The sequence below is a fragment of the Pecten maximus genome, chromosome 5, assembly GCF_902652985.1.
Source record: "Pecten maximus chromosome 5, xPecMax1.1, whole genome shotgun sequence".
Classification (NCBI taxonomy): domain Eukaryota; kingdom Metazoa; phylum Mollusca; class Bivalvia; order Pectinida; family Pectinidae; genus Pecten; species Pecten maximus.
This window is the reverse complement of record NC_047019.1, coordinates 27,701,558-27,718,529: the sequence shown is the minus strand read 5'-3', so window position 1 is coordinate 27,718,529 and position 16,972 is coordinate 27,701,558. Positions and strand designations below refer to the sequence as shown.

The 16,972-nt window shown below is 35.7% G+C and overlaps 1 protein-coding gene and 1 non-coding gene across 2 annotated transcripts in view; one reads left to right on the top strand and one right to left on the bottom strand.

Moving 5' to 3' along the window:
- The window catches only part of LOC117327710 (centrosomal protein of 290 kDa-like), a 50,306-nt gene that overhangs the window by 12,934 nt on the left and 20,400 nt on the right, over nt 1-16,972 (top strand). Inside the window, exons 22-35 of the mRNA XM_033884828.1 lie at nt 830-955; nt 1,656-1,748; nt 3,386-3,535; nt 3,879-3,959; nt 4,197-4,370; nt 4,815-4,926; nt 5,487-5,686; nt 5,841-5,901; nt 6,629-6,726; nt 7,260-7,392; nt 7,889-8,091; nt 8,609-8,722; nt 8,984-9,178; nt 9,338-9,418. Of these exons, the coding sequence (XP_033740719.1) occupies nt 830-955; nt 1,656-1,748; nt 3,386-3,535; nt 3,879-3,959; nt 4,197-4,370; nt 4,815-4,926; nt 5,487-5,686; nt 5,841-5,901; nt 6,629-6,726; nt 7,260-7,392; nt 7,889-8,091; nt 8,609-8,722; nt 8,984-9,178; nt 9,338-9,418 (1,821 nt within the window). The remainder of the gene's footprint in view (nt 1-829; nt 956-1,655; nt 1,749-3,385; nt 3,536-3,878; nt 3,960-4,196; nt 4,371-4,814; nt 4,927-5,486; nt 5,687-5,840; nt 5,902-6,628; nt 6,727-7,259; nt 7,393-7,888; nt 8,092-8,608; nt 8,723-8,983; nt 9,179-9,337; nt 9,419-16,972) is intronic.
- On the bottom strand, nt 15,427-15,499 carry Trnat-cgu. Its single transcript has one exon. It is a non-coding gene; the product is annotated as a tRNA-Thr (tRNA).

Here is a 16,972-nt window from a genome sequence, read left to right as displayed (position 1 = left end):
CTCCAAGAATATCACCCCATCCAAGGATATCACCCCTCCAAGGATATCACCCCCTCCAAGGATATTACCCTTCCAAGAATAGTACCCCATCCAAGGATATTACCCCCTCTAAGAATATCACCCCATCCAAGAATAGTATCCTCATCCAAGGATATCACCCCATCCAAGAATATTATCCTCATCCAAGGATATCACCCCCTCCAAGAATATCACCCCATCCAAGAATAGTATCCTCATCCAAGGATATCACCCCATCCAAGAATGTTATCCTCATCCAAGGATATTAACCCCTCCAAGGATATCACCCCTCCAAGGATATCACCCCATCCAAGAATATCACCCCATCCAAGGATATTAACCCCTCCAAGGATATCACCCCATCCAAGGATATAAAACCCCTCCAAGGATATTACCCCCTCCAAGGATATCACCCCCTCCAAGGATATCACCCCATCCAAGGATATTACCCCATCCAAAGATATCACCCCATCCAAGAATATTATCTTTATCCAAGAATATTATCCTCATCCAAGAATATCACCCCATCCAGAATATTATCCTCATCCAAGGATATTAACCTCTCCAAGGATATTACCCCATCCAAGAATATTATCCTCATCCAAGAATATCACCCCATCCAAGGATATTAACCCCTCCAAGGATATCACCCCTTTCAAGAATATCACCCCATCCAAGGATATCACCCCATTCAAGGATATAACCCTATCCAAGATAGACATGTTTCATATCAATACTGTACTCCTTTGTGACTTGTTGAAATATGTGACCTTGACACTGTTAAAATGTTACAACCTTGACCTTTTTGTAGGAACTTTCCTTGAAGGAGGTGGCCATGAACAAGATGGAGAATGCTTTGGAAAACTACAAACGGAAATTTGCAGTCCTTCGCCACCAACAAGGACTCATGTATGCTGACTATATCAAGGACAAAAAGGTCATTGTCAGTATGGAATATATACAAAAAGTTGAAGTAACAGTGACACATTTGATAGAATACTCTTAATTGACAAGAGGATAACCCTGATTGTCACTTAGGCCTGTTCCAGTAAAATATTTACCCAACCAGAGGACTCCAGGTTTTCCAAACACGAACAGTCAACAGAATTGATATAATTTAAACATTACCATATGATATACTGCATTTAATGCAACACCCACCATGCATAGACTTTATATTTCTGGAGTTCTGAGATATTTATTTTACTTGTCCATAGTAGCTCTTTATTCAGCATTTCTAATAAATGTAGTACATGTATATTATTCTAACTTTTTTTTTACTGTATTGTCAGCTAAGGCTTTCTGATGATAAAGGGCTATCTGGAAACATATTTCAATACAATGAAGCAAAATAAACCAGCAGGCAATTAGCCCAGTGTCTTGTCATCATTGAGCAAGGTCATCAGTCGGATGAATATTCAAGTCCCATGTTGATGTGACAAAATGACTCTAGTAAAATTCAGTGAAATACTAAATTAATGTTCATTTTCATCCCAAAGTCTGATTGTAGATTTTCAGAAAAGAATTGAATTGAATACACTATTATTCAAACTGTGCTAATGTCATAAAGCAAATTTCTGTATATTTAGATTATATTCTATAAACTTAACAAGACAATAAATGTTTCTTTGTCACAGGAATGGGAGAAAGAGACAGAGGCAATGAGACAACAGATGAGGACTTTGGGGGCTACACAAGAGGAGGATAAAGTCAGAATTCAGGAGTTTGATGTAAGTATTTTATACATGTACCTCCATCATTGCTCAACAAGTCGGTCATTTCCTTTGTCATGCAATACTCAGTGTTTCACTGTGGGATAATCATACAAGAAAACACTGCCACAGCATCTTTTACTGGGTGTAGTGATTACTTATAGCTAAAATAATTAGGAGACCCAATCTCACATATACCTGTAACACTCTCACATACATACCTGGTACACTCTCACATATACCTGTTACACTCTTACATATACCTGGTACACTCTCATCACATATACCTGTTACACTCACATATACCTGTTACACTCTCACATATACCTGTTTCACTCTCACATATACCTGGTACACTCTCACATATACCTGGTACACTCTCACATATACCTGTTACACTCTCATCACATGTACCTGTTATACTCTCACATATACCTGGTACACTCTCACATATACCTGGTACACTCTCACATATACCTGGTACACTCTCACATATACCTGTTACACTCTCACATGTACCTGGTACACTCTCACATGTACCTGGTACACTCTCACATATACCTTGTACACTCTCACATATACCTGTTACACTCTCACATATACCTGGTACACTCTCACATATACCTGTTACACTCTCACATATACCTGTTACACTCTCACATATACCTGTTACAGTCTCACATATACCTGTTACACTCTTACATATACCTGTTACACTCTCACATATACCTGGTACACTCTCACATATACCTGTCACACTCTCATCACATATACCTGTTACACTCTCACATGTACCTGTTACACTCTCACATGTACCTGTTACACTCTCACATGTACCTGGTACACTCACATATACCTGTTACACTCTCACATATACCTGTTACACTCTCATCACATATACCTGTTATACTCTCACATATACCTGGTACACTCTCACATATACCTGGTACACTCTCACATATACCTGGTACACTCTCACATATACCTAGTACACTCTCACATATACCTGTTAGACTCTCACATGTACCTAGTACACTCTCACATGTACCTGGTACACTCTCACATATACCTGGTACACCCTCACATATACCTGGTACACTCTCACATATACCTGTTACACTCTCACATATACCTGTTACACTCTCACATATACCTGTTACACTCTCACATATACCTTGTACACTCTCACATATACCTGGTACACTCTCACATATACCTGGTACACTCTCACATATACCTGTTACACTCTCACATGTACCTGGTACACTCTCACATGTACCTGGTACACTCTCACATATACCTGGTACACTCTCACATATACCTGTTACACTCTCACATATACCTGTTACACTCTCATCACATATACCTGGTACACTCTCACATATACCTGTTACACTCTCATCACATATACCTGGTACACTCTCACATATACCTGGTACACTCTCACATATACCAGGTACGCTCTCACATATACCTGATACACTCTCACATATACCTGGTACACCCTCACATATACCTGGTACACTCTCACATATACCTGTTACACTCTCACATATACCTGTTACACTCTCACAAATACCTGGTACACTCTCACATATACCTTGTACCTGTTTTATTTCCTATATCTAATGTTATTTATAACTCTTCCTTCTCAGAGATTGATAGAAACATTGTCAAAGGATGAACCAGAGGTAAGAAGACGCCTTTCTGAGATGACTCGACGGATCACTGTTTTACGAGTCAACGAGAAGGCATTGACCCGAAGATACAACATCTCTGAAGAGGTTGAAGGTCAACTTAGGAAGGTATAGATATCAGTCTGTATCTTAGGAAGGTATAGATATCAGTCTGTATCTTAGGAAGGTATAGATATCAGTCTGTATCTTAGGAAGGTATAGATATCAGTCTGTATCTTAGGAAGGTATAGATATCAGTCTGTATCTTAGGAAGGTATAGATATCAGTCTGTATCTTAGGAAGGTATAGATATCAGTCTGTATAAGAATTAAAATTTGGTGTCAAATGGTAAACAGTTTGGTTACTCAGACTTTGAAACGCTGATAGATTGATTTTTATTAATTTTTATGACATTATTTTTAAAATGTTTTGGCTCTTATCAACAGAAAAGTTTTCTTGATTTTTTTCATAGGAAATCAATCATTACAAGAATGAGATGGCATCGATGGAAACTTCTGTGTCGGAGAGACTGGGGTACCTCCAGAGATTTAAGGTATGCCCAGCCACAGTTAGAAATTTGCTTCTGGCTAATATATGCCAATTTTAGACTTTTAATACCTAACAAATGTTAGTCTTCATCTAAGATTTTTATATCAAATTAAAACGTTACCTTTAAGATATTTGTCAAAGTGTAACCAATTTCATTTTTATAAAAAATAATTATGTTACTCCATGAAAATTTAGCAAAGGTATAAAATCATTGTTAACTTATTGTTACCTTTCTCTACAGGACATGGCAACTTTTAAGATCTCTGCACTACAAAAAGCTTTGGAGGATTCAGTGCCTTCTGAGGACCTCGATATCACCAATAAGAAGTTCCACCAGCTGACTGAGAAGTATCGAGATGGTTTGGAGAAGGAGAACAGTCTTGTGTCCAAGGCTGATGTCATTACAGGACTAGAGGTATGTAAGGTCAAGGTTACAGGACTTAAATCATAAGGGAAATAGAGGATAATGTCAGGTAATTAAGGTCAAGGTCACAATGTTACTGTCATTACAGAACTTGAGACTCATGTCATGGAGGGTCAAGGTCACAAGCGTTAAATCATTACAGGAAATAGAGGTAAAGGTCATATAGCCAGGGTCAAGGTCACAAAGTTAATGTCATTACAAGATCTAAAACACAGGTCATGTAGGGTCAAGGTCACAGAAGAACACAGGTACAGATGTTGTTATAAAGAAGAAAAACACTGAAAATTCATTTAAAGCATGTTTCTCTAATAACAAATAGAATCTAATATGTTTTTTCATGTTATATTGAATTGATTAACTTGTTAAATTATTAATTTACAATGAACAGTCTGTGCAGTGAACTGTAAACAACACAATGGTTTTATCTATATCCAGGACGAGGTAATGCGTCTTACAGAGGATAATGATGTACTCAAGAAAACTTTGGAGATGGAGAAAGAGAAACTGCATGCCCTTGAGGCAGCCATGGAAGATCTCCATAGAAGAGGTGAGTAATGCCATTTAATGTTGTTTCACTTTGTCAAGTTTGGCTGTAAGTATTAAACACTTTATCAACACAAAAAGGTCATATAATGTTGGCGCTTACTTGATTGGGGTCAGCTGAATGGCTGCTGTACAGTGCCATCTCACTATAATGTCATATCTCAGGTACAGTGGCATGACATTCCTCCCAGTCAGTTATACAGACACTGGAATGTCATGTCGCAGATATAGTGGTATAACATTCCTCCCAGTCAGTTATACAGACACTGGAATGTCATATCTCAGGTACAGTGGCATGACATTCCTCCCAGTCAGTTATACAGACACTGGAATGTCATGTCGCAGATATAGTGGTATAACATTCCTCCCAGTCAGTTATACAGACACTGGAATGTCATGTCGCAGATATAGTGGTATAACATTTCTTTCGATCTGTCATACTGGAATGTTGGGAATATGTTGTGTTCTAAATTGAAGTGTGCAACCAAATATACAGACTTTGGCCTTGAGAGCTCTGTGCCTGCAAAATCTTAGTTTTAAGCAAATAATGTTTTGATGTTGAAGGTATAACAGATGGCACGGAAGTCCGGAGCGTTACCGATGGTGATGCCATTACCATCTCCAAACGAATCACAACTCTCGAGATGAAGGAGCTGAATGAGCGACAGAGAGCAGAACATTCTGTCCGCATGTATGAACAGCAGAAGAAGGTGCTTCAGGGACTGGACGAACGAAACAAAGACTTGGAAATCAAATTTTCTGAGGTGTGTGTTTTTTTGTTTGGTGGTTTGAAATAGAAATTAAAGTTTTAAATTTCATCACATCAACAATATAAAAAAAAAATTATATACACAATGTTTATGTTTATGATAAGTTTAAAACCTGCAAGTGAACATTATACTTTTTATTCATCTCCAGATCACACAGTCCAACTTGGAATTACAAAGAATTGAACGGGACTTGCGAGATGAGTTATCAAGTAAGATCATTAGCTGATGTGTGTGTTTATATTAGGGGATAACAGTCTTGTGTTATACAATACAAGGTGTATCATTATTATAGTATAATACTGTTGTAAAATAAGTTTTACAAAAAAAAATGGGGTTCAGTACTTGAAAAGTACTGGAATTTGGAGTCGTGCAGTAAAAAAAGTACCGGAATTTAGGGTCAGTTTGTTAGTTCACCTGATCCGAAGGACCAAGGTGAGCTTATGCTGTACGCCGGGGTATGAAACCTGGAAAAGTGCTTGAATTTTGGTATGAAACTGTTTGAACCATCATGGTGCAGTTCAGTAATAATACTATCACAAATTCTGTTCCATTGTTCTGGAATAAGGCCATTTTGTGTTATAGATGCATGAATAAGGTCATTAACTTTAAAAAAATGATATCATTAATATTATTTTATAGAAACCTATATAAATTATGTACATTTAAGTTATCTGCCTTTTCTTTCATATTTCAGGAATAATAATTTATTGAAAGTAATTTGTTAGCTTTGCTATTATCATTGTATTTGAAAACTTTTAACCTGAAAAAAAAAAATAAAATTTACAAAAGAGTATCCTAACTCCCGTTTTGCTTTCCAAGTACATGTATAGATTATTTTATATTATATAGGTATTTATTAAAAAAAAATCCTGATATTATGAAATGGGGCCAGGAAATAAGTGTCAGTTCCTGATAAAATAAATGAATTTATTTCAGAATCTGTGACTAAGTCTGTGAGCGATGCTGACCGAAAAAGGATCACTCAGCTAGAGGAGGTAGAGGTCAGCCTCCGTAACGAAATCTCCAAACTCAAGGTCAGTGATAAAGGTCGAGGTCAAAATACAAATACAAATTGTAACACAGGAGGTTAACCTGAAAGGTCAAAGTTAGCATTGAATTGAAGGTTTATTGAGTGAAAGTTACAACAGTTTAAAAGTATTGTTATTAAAAAAAAAAAAAATCATGCTTATTTGGCAATGAAAAAGTACCTTTTATCAACATTTTCTTGATTTGAAGTTGCACTGTATTATTTTTTTAAATTAAGGACATCTAGCTGCAAAGTAAACTGAGACTGGATGCAACAACTCTCGAAACTGGGACATATCTATTAACATTTTGTTAATAGATACTGCTGTATTCATTTTGTAATTTGATTGTTATTTATTTTGTTTTGGACAACAGCTGTACATGTAGAATTTTATTTTTTATTTTACCACTTGATATGATTTGAATGTAGAAAAAAAGCGAGGGGGGGGGGGGGGGGGGGGTGCGTTTATAAGGCCAAATGTGTTATAATGTTAGTAGATATTTAAGACGATTTCATAAATGTTTATATTTTATTTTTTAGGAAGTCTGTGAAGTAGCAACATCCCAGGTGAAAACTCTGGAAACACTGCAGCTGTCACGAGAAAAGGAAAATATATCGTTACGACAACAGTTACTAGATTTCCAGATGCAGAGTGATGAAAAAACAATTATAGGTATGCACACCTGTCAATCACGTAGCCAAATTATGTCATATTTCTTTAAAATTAATTAACCTGATTCTCTATCTCAGAATTAAGAATTTTTTGAAATCATATCAAAAACATTTTTTTTTTTCATTCCAAAATATTTATCCCCTGAGCAGTTTTGCATGCCCTGGATTCAGCCCAGAGAACAATTAAGTGCCCAAAGAGACAGTCTTTACAATTGTATTAAGATGATAGTAATTTAAATGAATAATTCTGAATATTTGGCATTGGACAATGTTTGTTTATTGTTTATTACACATCAACTACAAGATACTTGTATTAAAAACACTGTGTTGGCCATTGTTCAGATCCATTGATTAGTCAGGTATATATTGTGATAGTCTAATTAATACCACATGTAGTAGAAATTCTACCAATTATTTAATACAGTACAAAGTTTTAGTTTTATTATCTGTTTCACCTGGATTTTATGACCGATGCTTAACTTACATCTGACCTCCAGGAAAGCTGCACCGCCATATCGTCCAGCTTCAGGTCAGTGAGGGTACATCTGTCCGAAGACTTGAGGAGTCCAACAAGCGTGTAACAAAACTAGAGGCTCAGATCCTTCGTATGGAGCAGAAACTTGACGATAAAAACCAGACAATGGTTCATAACAAAGCTGAGGCTCAGAACAAAGCTAAACACCTGAAGCGTAATTTACAGGTAAATCCTGATTTATTATAGGTCTGATTACAGGTAAATCCTGATTTATAACAGGCTTGATTACAGGTAAATCCTAATTTATAACAGGCTTGATTACAGGTAAATCCTGATTTATAACAGACTTGATTACAGGTAAATCCTGATTTATAACAGGCTTGATTACAGGTAAATCCTGATTTATAACAGACTTGATTACAGGTAAATCCTGATTAATAATAGGTCTGATTACAACGGCTATAACTTCAGTGACATTTGAAAAAAATTATTTAAACTTTCCATACACCATTTTCCGACATGAATACATGGTGTCTGTTCCACCTCTATATAGGGCACAAAGTATGTACATTTGTATGCTGAAAAGAACAGGCTGGAGGCTCAGTGTTTACATACAGTCCTTGTCTTTGTATTCATATCTATTTCTATTGAAGTAAGTGTGTGTATATGCTTTACAAGTATTCTTCAGTTTTAAGTTGTTGTTTTGAAGATATATTAATATCTATTTTCAATGTTCATACAGGAAATGCGTTTGCAGTTTGCTGGAGCTATACCTTTATCCAAACAGGAGAAATTCACAGCAAACATGAGAAAGCTTCATCAGGATAAAACAAATCTAGAACTGGAGCTCAAACAGGTAATGTCCCTACTGAGCAGTGAGACAGGGAAATTATCGATCAAATTATTCTGTTAATACTGGAATACCCAGGTCGCCTTAATTGATGGCACTTAATCGAGGGGAGGTAACTCTTACTTAATAAAATTACCAAATAATTTCTACCATTCATGATTTGATAGGTGAATTCATCTTGGCTGTAACTCCTTTATATTTTTTTTATCAAGTATCTACATTGATAAATGTTAAGGACTGGGTGCAATACTTTCTTTGATTCTCCAGGCTCGGGAGAAGAGAGACGCAGTGGAGAACAAACTCTCTGCGGTGGAGCTTCAGCACCGCAGTCTCCAGGACCTGATCGCTACCCTCAAAGATGGTCGTGGAGCAGCCAAGGTTGTTGAGTGGCACAGCAAGATGGATGCTGTCAGGCTGGAGGAACTCAAACAGAAACGACTCAATGTGAAACTACAGCAACAGGTACGTATACAGACGAGTTTTAATGTAAAGCAACATCACCCAGCAACAATGTACAGATATACATGAATTTTCTTTTGTTATAAAAATGCTAATAGAAGTCAGTAATAATCTGATATTACAGTTTAACTTGATAAAAATTTTTGATGTTTTTTGTTTCAGATTCATTACCTGGAAGGAATGATACGTACAAGCGAGGCCACGACCTCTGACCTAGAGGGGGAGAATGTGAGACAGACTCAGGTATGTTCAATGATCACATCTGATCTTCACACAGTGATATCGGTCTCTTGTCAATTACTCAATCAGAATAACACCTATCTGGCATGTATACTTATCTCATACTAATACCATATACGATAATGTAGCTCTGGAGAAGACAGGGATGATTTCTGATATATAGTCTTCGTCAAATCTACAACTAGCTTCCGTGAAAGATAATTTTTTCTCTAAAAAACATTATTATAAACATGATACCACCTGTGAATCCCAGTGGGACTTGTTACACCATCGATAATGAAACTGGCTTCATACCCTGTCAGAAAAGGGGTAGGCAGGGTATGGATCTTGTTGGTCAAACCTACACCAGGTAGGCATGTTCAATTACACCAATAAAAAAACACATGAGCTAACCGCATACCGTATTTGACCTTATAAGGGCGCCTGCCCTAATATGGGCTCCCCTACCTTTTTCCAAGGAAATAAATCTTTGACTGAGTGTCAAAATGTTGTTCAAAAGTAATAATTCATGTGAAAAGTTTTGCTACTTTCTGTGTTCAATTTTCTTCAGCAAATTAAGTAACTGGAACAGTTTTCGACACATTTTGTCTATTCCTACAGATGACATGTCAGTAAAAAGAGCACCCGAAACTAAACACACATACAAATAATAACTTACCATCTTTATTTGAAGATAAAGTAAAAGACTTCATTCTTGTTGATAAATAACTTTTGTTCAGAACAGAAAGCTAGTAAAAGACATTGTAAATCAATTATTAGGTCTAAGAAAACGATGTCTGATATGATTTGGGAAATCACCTGTGTCTATAAATAGAACACAAAAGAGTTCCATTTGAACATAAATGGTGGAACACACGTTCTCTGGTCTAAAGATCAGCTGGCATGGTTTACAAGTTTACAGGAATATTCAAGTGATGTTTAAGCTTAATATATGATAATGATAATTAGGTCAAATACGGTATGTTAGTTCTTGTCTGTCAACCAATCAAAAATCGCAGAGCTAACCGCATTTATGAGTTTTTGTCTGTCAACCAATAAAAAATCACAGAGCTAATCGCATTTATGAGTTTTTGTCTGTAAAACAATGAATAATCATCTAGCTAGACTTATATCATAGTTTTTGTCTGTCAACCAACCTAAAACCACAGAGCTAGCCTCATATATTAGTTCTTGTCTCTCAACCAATCAAAAGTCACAGAGCTAGCCTCATATACTAGTTTTTGTCTGTCGACCAATTAAAAATCACAGAGCTAGCCTCATATACTAGTTTTTGTCTCTAAACCAATCAAAAGTCACAGAGCTATAGCCTCATATATTAGTTTTTGTCTCTAAACCAATCAAACGTCACAAAGCTAGCCTCAATATACTATATATTTATGGCCCTGATTGTAGGGAGACAAGACGATTGGTTTACCCAAGGCATGTCATATTTCCCAGAAATATGACTTGCCGTGGGTAAACTAAGTCGGTGGATTTACCACATTCTTGTAAAAAATCCTAGAAACATTTTGCAGCACACTTTGTGGCTCGTTTTGTGTTTACTGCATCCTTTGCATGCAAAATATTGTTGATTTCTTTGACGTCTGCGAAATGAAACGTCTGTCGTCTGCCATGTTTGATCAATGCAGATAGGAACACCTCGGAGAGTTCCGTGTCACGAACGACAACTCTGTAGAAAAATTAACGTGAGGGGCTCTGCATGGGGGAGACATGAGAAATCGGACATAACTCGAGGTACGCTAGGGAGAAACGAAGTGTAGTCTCTCTGACACGTGACGGCTCTCAACCAATCCCTGACTGTGTTATATAGCTGAGGTATAATAATAGTTTTTATCTGTCAATCAATCAAAAATCACAGAGCTATCATTATATACTAGTTTTGGTCTCTAAACCAATCAAAAATCACAAAGCTAGCCTCATATTCTAGTTTTTGTCTGTCAATCAATCAAAAATCACAAAGCTAGCCTCATATACTAGTTTTTGTCTGTCAACCAAACAAAAATCACAAGGCTAGCCTCATATACTAGTTTTTGTCTGTCAACCAAACAAAAATCACAAAGCTAGCCTCATATACTAGTTTTTGTCTGTCAACCAAACAAAAATCACAAGGCTAGCCTCATATACTAGTTTTTGTCTGTTAGCCACTCAGAAATGACAAAGCTAGCCTCATATACTAGTTTTTGTCTGTCAACCTATCAAAAATCATAAAGCTAGCCTCATATACTAGTTTTTGTCTGTCAACCAATCAAAAATCATAAAGCTAGCCTCATATACTAGTTTTTGTCTGTCAACCAATCAAAAATCACAAAGCTAGCCTCATATACTAGTTTTTGTCTGTCAACCAAACAAAAATCACAAAGCTAGCCTCATATACTAGTTTTTGTCTGTCAACCAAACAAAAATCACAAAGCTAGCCTCATATACTAGTTTTTGTCTGTCAACCAAACAAAAATCACAAGGCTAGCCTCATATACTAGTTTTTGTCTGTTAGCCACTCAGAAATCATAAAGCTAGCCTCATATACTAGTTTTTGTCTGTCAACCAAACAAAAATCACAAGGCTAGCCTCATATACTAGTTTTTGTCTGTTAGCCACTCAGAAATGAAAAAGCTAGCCTCATATACTAGTTTTTGTCTGTTAGCCACTCAGAAATGACAAAGCTAACCTCATATACTAGTTTTTGTCTGTCAACCAAACAAAAATCACAAGGCTAGCCTCATATACTAGTTTTTGTCTGTCAACCTATCAAAAATCACAAAGCTAGCCTCATATACTATTTTTTGTCTGTCAATCAATCAAAAATCACAAAGCTAGCCTCATATACTAGTTTTTGTCTGTCAACCAAACAACAATGACAAAGCTAGCCTCATATACTAGTTTTTGTCTGTCAATCAATCAAAAATCACAAAGCTAGCCTCATATACTAGTTTTTGTCTGTCAACCAAACAAAAATCACAAAGCTAGCCTCATATACTAGTTTTTGTCTGTCAACCAAACAAAAATCACAAGGCTAGCCTCATATACTAGTTTTTGTCTGTCAACCAAACAAAAATCACAAAGCTAGCCTCATATACTAGTTTTTGTCTGTCAACCAAACAAAAATCACAAGGCTAGCCTCATATACTAGTTTTTGTCTGTTAGCCACTCAGAAATCATAAAGCTAGCCTCATATACTAGTTTTTGTCTGTCAACCAAACAAAAATCACAAGGCTAGCCTCATATACTAGTTTTTGTCTGTTAGCCACTCAGAAATGAAAAAGCTAGCCTCATATACTAGTTTTTGTCTGTTAGCCACTCAGAAATGACAAAGCTAACCTCATATACTAGTTTTTGTCTGTCAACCAAACAAAAATCACAAGGCTAGCCTCATATACTAGTTTTTGTCTGTCAACCTATCAAAAATCACAAAGCTAGCCTCATATACTATTTTTTGTCTGTCAATCAATCAAAAATCACAAAGCTAGCCTCATATACTAGTTTTTGTCTGTCAACCAAACAAAAATGACAAAGCTAGCCTCATATACTAGTTTTTGTCTGTCAATCAATCAAAAATCACAAAGCTAGCCTCATATACTAGTTTTTGTCTGTCAACCAAACAAAAATCACAAAGCTAGCCTCATATACTAGTTTTTGTCTGTCAACCAAACAAAAATCACAAGGCTAGCCTCATATACTAGTTTTTGTCTGTTAGCCGCTCAGAAATGACAAAGCTAGCCTCATATACTAGTTTTTGTCTGTCAACCTATCAAAAATCATAAAGCTAGCCTCATATACTAGTTTTTGTCTGTCAACCAATCAAAAATCACAAAGCTAGCCTCATAAACTAGTTTTTGTCTGTCAACCAAACAAAAATCACAAAGCTAGCCTCATATACTAGTTTTTGTCTGTCAACCAAACAAAAATCACAAGGCTAGCCTCATTTACTAGTTTTTGTCTGTTAGCCACTCAGAAATCATAAAGCTAGCCTCATATACTAGTTTTTGTCTGTCAACCAAACAAAAATCACAAGGCTAGCCTCATATACTAGTTTTTGTCTGTTAGCCACTCAGAAATGACAAAGCTAGCCTCATATACTAGTTTTTGTCTGTCAACCAAACAAAAATCACAAGGCTAGCCTCATATACTAGTTTTTGTCTGTTAGCCACTCAGAAATGACAAAGCTAGCCTCATATACTAGTTTTTGTCTGTTAGCCACTCAGAAATGACAAAGCTAGCCTCATATACTAGTTTTTGTCTGTCAACCAAACAAAAATCACAAGGCTAGCCTCATATACTAGTTTTTGTCTGTCAACCTATCAAAAATCACAAAGCTAGCCTCATATACTATTTTTTGTCTGTCAATCAATCAAAAATCACAGGGCTTATTATAACCTCATGTACTAAGAAACTGTAGGACACAAGTGCTGTGTAACACTTGGTTCTTATTTGCCTGCAATTTGATTGGTTATTTGTTTCTTATTGGGAAATGTGAAATGACCTATACTGTAATGTTTTAAAGTCGGCTTCAGAGTTGAATAGCATGTCACATTTCAATTTAGGATATCAATTAACACAGAGCATCTTGAAGTTAAAATGGAACTGTCAATATTGTATTGTTGGTGGACAGATGGCACAGTGGTAACACACTTACCTTTCACCTAGGCAGCCGGGGTTCAATACCCCGACTGGATGGGAAAAGGTATGGGATCACCTGCCCGACCACATGGGTTTTCTCCGGGTGCTCCGGTTTCCTCCCACTGTAAAGTCCCTCACGCGCTTCCATTCGGGCCAACAAGCGTGATTGATATAGGTTTATATAAATTGTTTCACAATTGTTGTAGATTAGATAAAGTTTAATTTGTGCTTACTGTATTGTGAAAATTTCCAACTGTGTGCTTGCATATAAAGCATAATTTATGTATTTATGATAAAAAAAAAGTATATTTCCAGTCTTTATCAACATTTTTTCGTGAACATGATGTCGTTATGTCATAACCCTGTCTTAATCTTGTCATGATGTGTGAATTTATGTTGGGATAATATGCGAAATAAATAACAAAAAATACAGCCAAGGGCTATTATGATTGGTAATGTAATGGTGAAATTGTGCAGCCTTGTTCTGTTTGGGGTTATTTATAGATTCTTGTTTTCTGTGCTGGAGAACTGTTTTCACTATTTTGATGCTTACTGGTACATGAAATGAAAATAAAGACAAGATTGAAGTAGGTTTGGAAACTCTGTACTGTTACTGGAGAGAAGCATATTTTAGACTAATTATCAACCATTTTAGCTCATGCTGTGATAGTTGTATCTTATCTTAAGACATAGAAATTTTAGACTTTGAACTTCATAAAGCTATAATGATAATCCAATTAACATTTAGCTGCATTACACAGGAACTTGAGCAAGTCTATTCGATAATTATTTTTATTATTATGCTCATACTTCAAATTTCTTATTGAGCTTTCATACAAATGTGCTTTTGAAATTTTTCCCTGACACCACATAGGTAGTTTTTTTTTTAGTGTATACATGTACATAATTGCAGGATATTATGAAGAATAAATAAAAATAAAAGATATCCTGAAAACCATTAGGCTGAAGTATAGTAGATGAAATATAATACTTATTTATATTCAATATAAACTATTTCTTAAGATTATTGCTGGATGATTTAACATAGCACCAAGTGTCTAGCCTAGCCAGCTGGTATATCATATGAATTGCTACATGACATTATCCCAAGAAATACCCAATTGTCATATTTCAATAGTAATAAGTGATGACATATGAATTATCATATTTGTTTTTAAGATATTCCTTGACCATGGTCTGTAGTTTAAAAAGTGATGGATTTTTTTTTCATGCTAGGTAGGCTTTAAGATGCCTAATGGATAAGGATTGTGTTGGTGCAAGACACATTGCATGTAAATTACTAATTTAAATAATTAAAACAATGTTTGTTTGTAGTTGTGAATACAAATTAATAAATCGTTGAAAATGGGTAAAAAAAAAAAGAAAAAAATACGTCGTGCCCCCAGTGAGAGTCGAACTCACGACCCCTGGTTTACGAGACCAGTGCTCTAACCACTGAGCTATAGGGGCATTGCTTAGCAGCGGAGGTCATCTAATGGCATATATTGGTGGGTCGCCGCAATTGACAGTTCGCGGGACCATGAATAGCTCTGTTTAAGACCTGTTTAAACGTGTTTATTCAATAATATTGACTTTATGAATGTTGTCTTGATATTAACAAAACATAAGAGATATTTCAAATGCCTTAAGCGAGCTTGTTTTTACTTTCAGTTGATCAAATACGATGTTTAAACAGCACCGAGTCGCTACGATCGATGCGTTTTGTTTATCGCGGAGTTCAGTTTTGGGGACCGTCTCAAAAGCAAATCTGTTTGAACCGTATTAGTTGATAAAATTGTTCCCTAGGGATAAGCTGATTTCTGATGGAATAGATCCTGATGATATTTATTTATATGTCCAAACAATATACACAGATTATCATACCTTATGTGTATTAGCAAGGCCTATTTATATTTAACTTGCACGAGACTGGCTTTGTTACGTCAGAACTGGGTGTGGACAGGTGTTTATATTGACAGACGATCGCGAGGCGAGTACCTATGCTCGACGTTTGTCTAAAAAAGAAGTTATATTTATATTATTACGACTATTTATCAGTATTGTTTCGTCACATTTTGTTTTGAATAAATTATGAAACCCATTTTTCATAAAATTTGTATTTTTTTTCTTTCTCTAGCTGCATTTAGCACCAGAGACATATCTATATAGGTACATATTTATGTCTATGCAAGCACTGATCAAAATTCCTCACTTACATTATATAGCCATGGTCAGTTGCCAATTTGAAAGAAATTTTAGATTGGAAACTGCAGATGAAGATATGGTTGTTTATAAGTTTTCTTTTAATAACTTTGGTTCTTCACATTATATAATTATGCATCAAGAAATATAAATAGATTTTTAGAAGTAAACAAGAAATATCTTTAAAAGATAAACGGCATACACATAGTTTTAATGCTGGTGGTTATAATGCAAAATTTCTGGTGAAATAAATTAACGAATTAATGCGTTTCAGCACGGATAACAAATTCATATCAGTTTGAATAACGTTTGGTGATAATAAGATTGCATTTGAATCGGAAATATAATTTTATTAATGTGTCATTTGAAAAGATACATCCACTTTATAATTCAGCTTGCATTCAATCTTAACTTTGTTTCGTTTTTTAACTGCATTGTTTCGTTTTTAACTGCATTTCTGCATTTTGCATTTACCGCTACATTGACCAATCATATACTTCATCTTGACTAGTAACGCCACCTGTCGCATCATATCCGGGGCCAAAAGAATATTATACGGCTATGCCGAAAAACTCTACAGAACTTGAGATCAGTATTTGAATGTTAGCAGTCCGAATTATTCTGATTTTTTTTCAACAAAATAAAATGTTATAATAACTAATAAGTTGCACACTGTTACAACATTATACCATGGCCAGGCGCCACCTGATCATTATTGTTATGTTTTCAGTATATAAATTC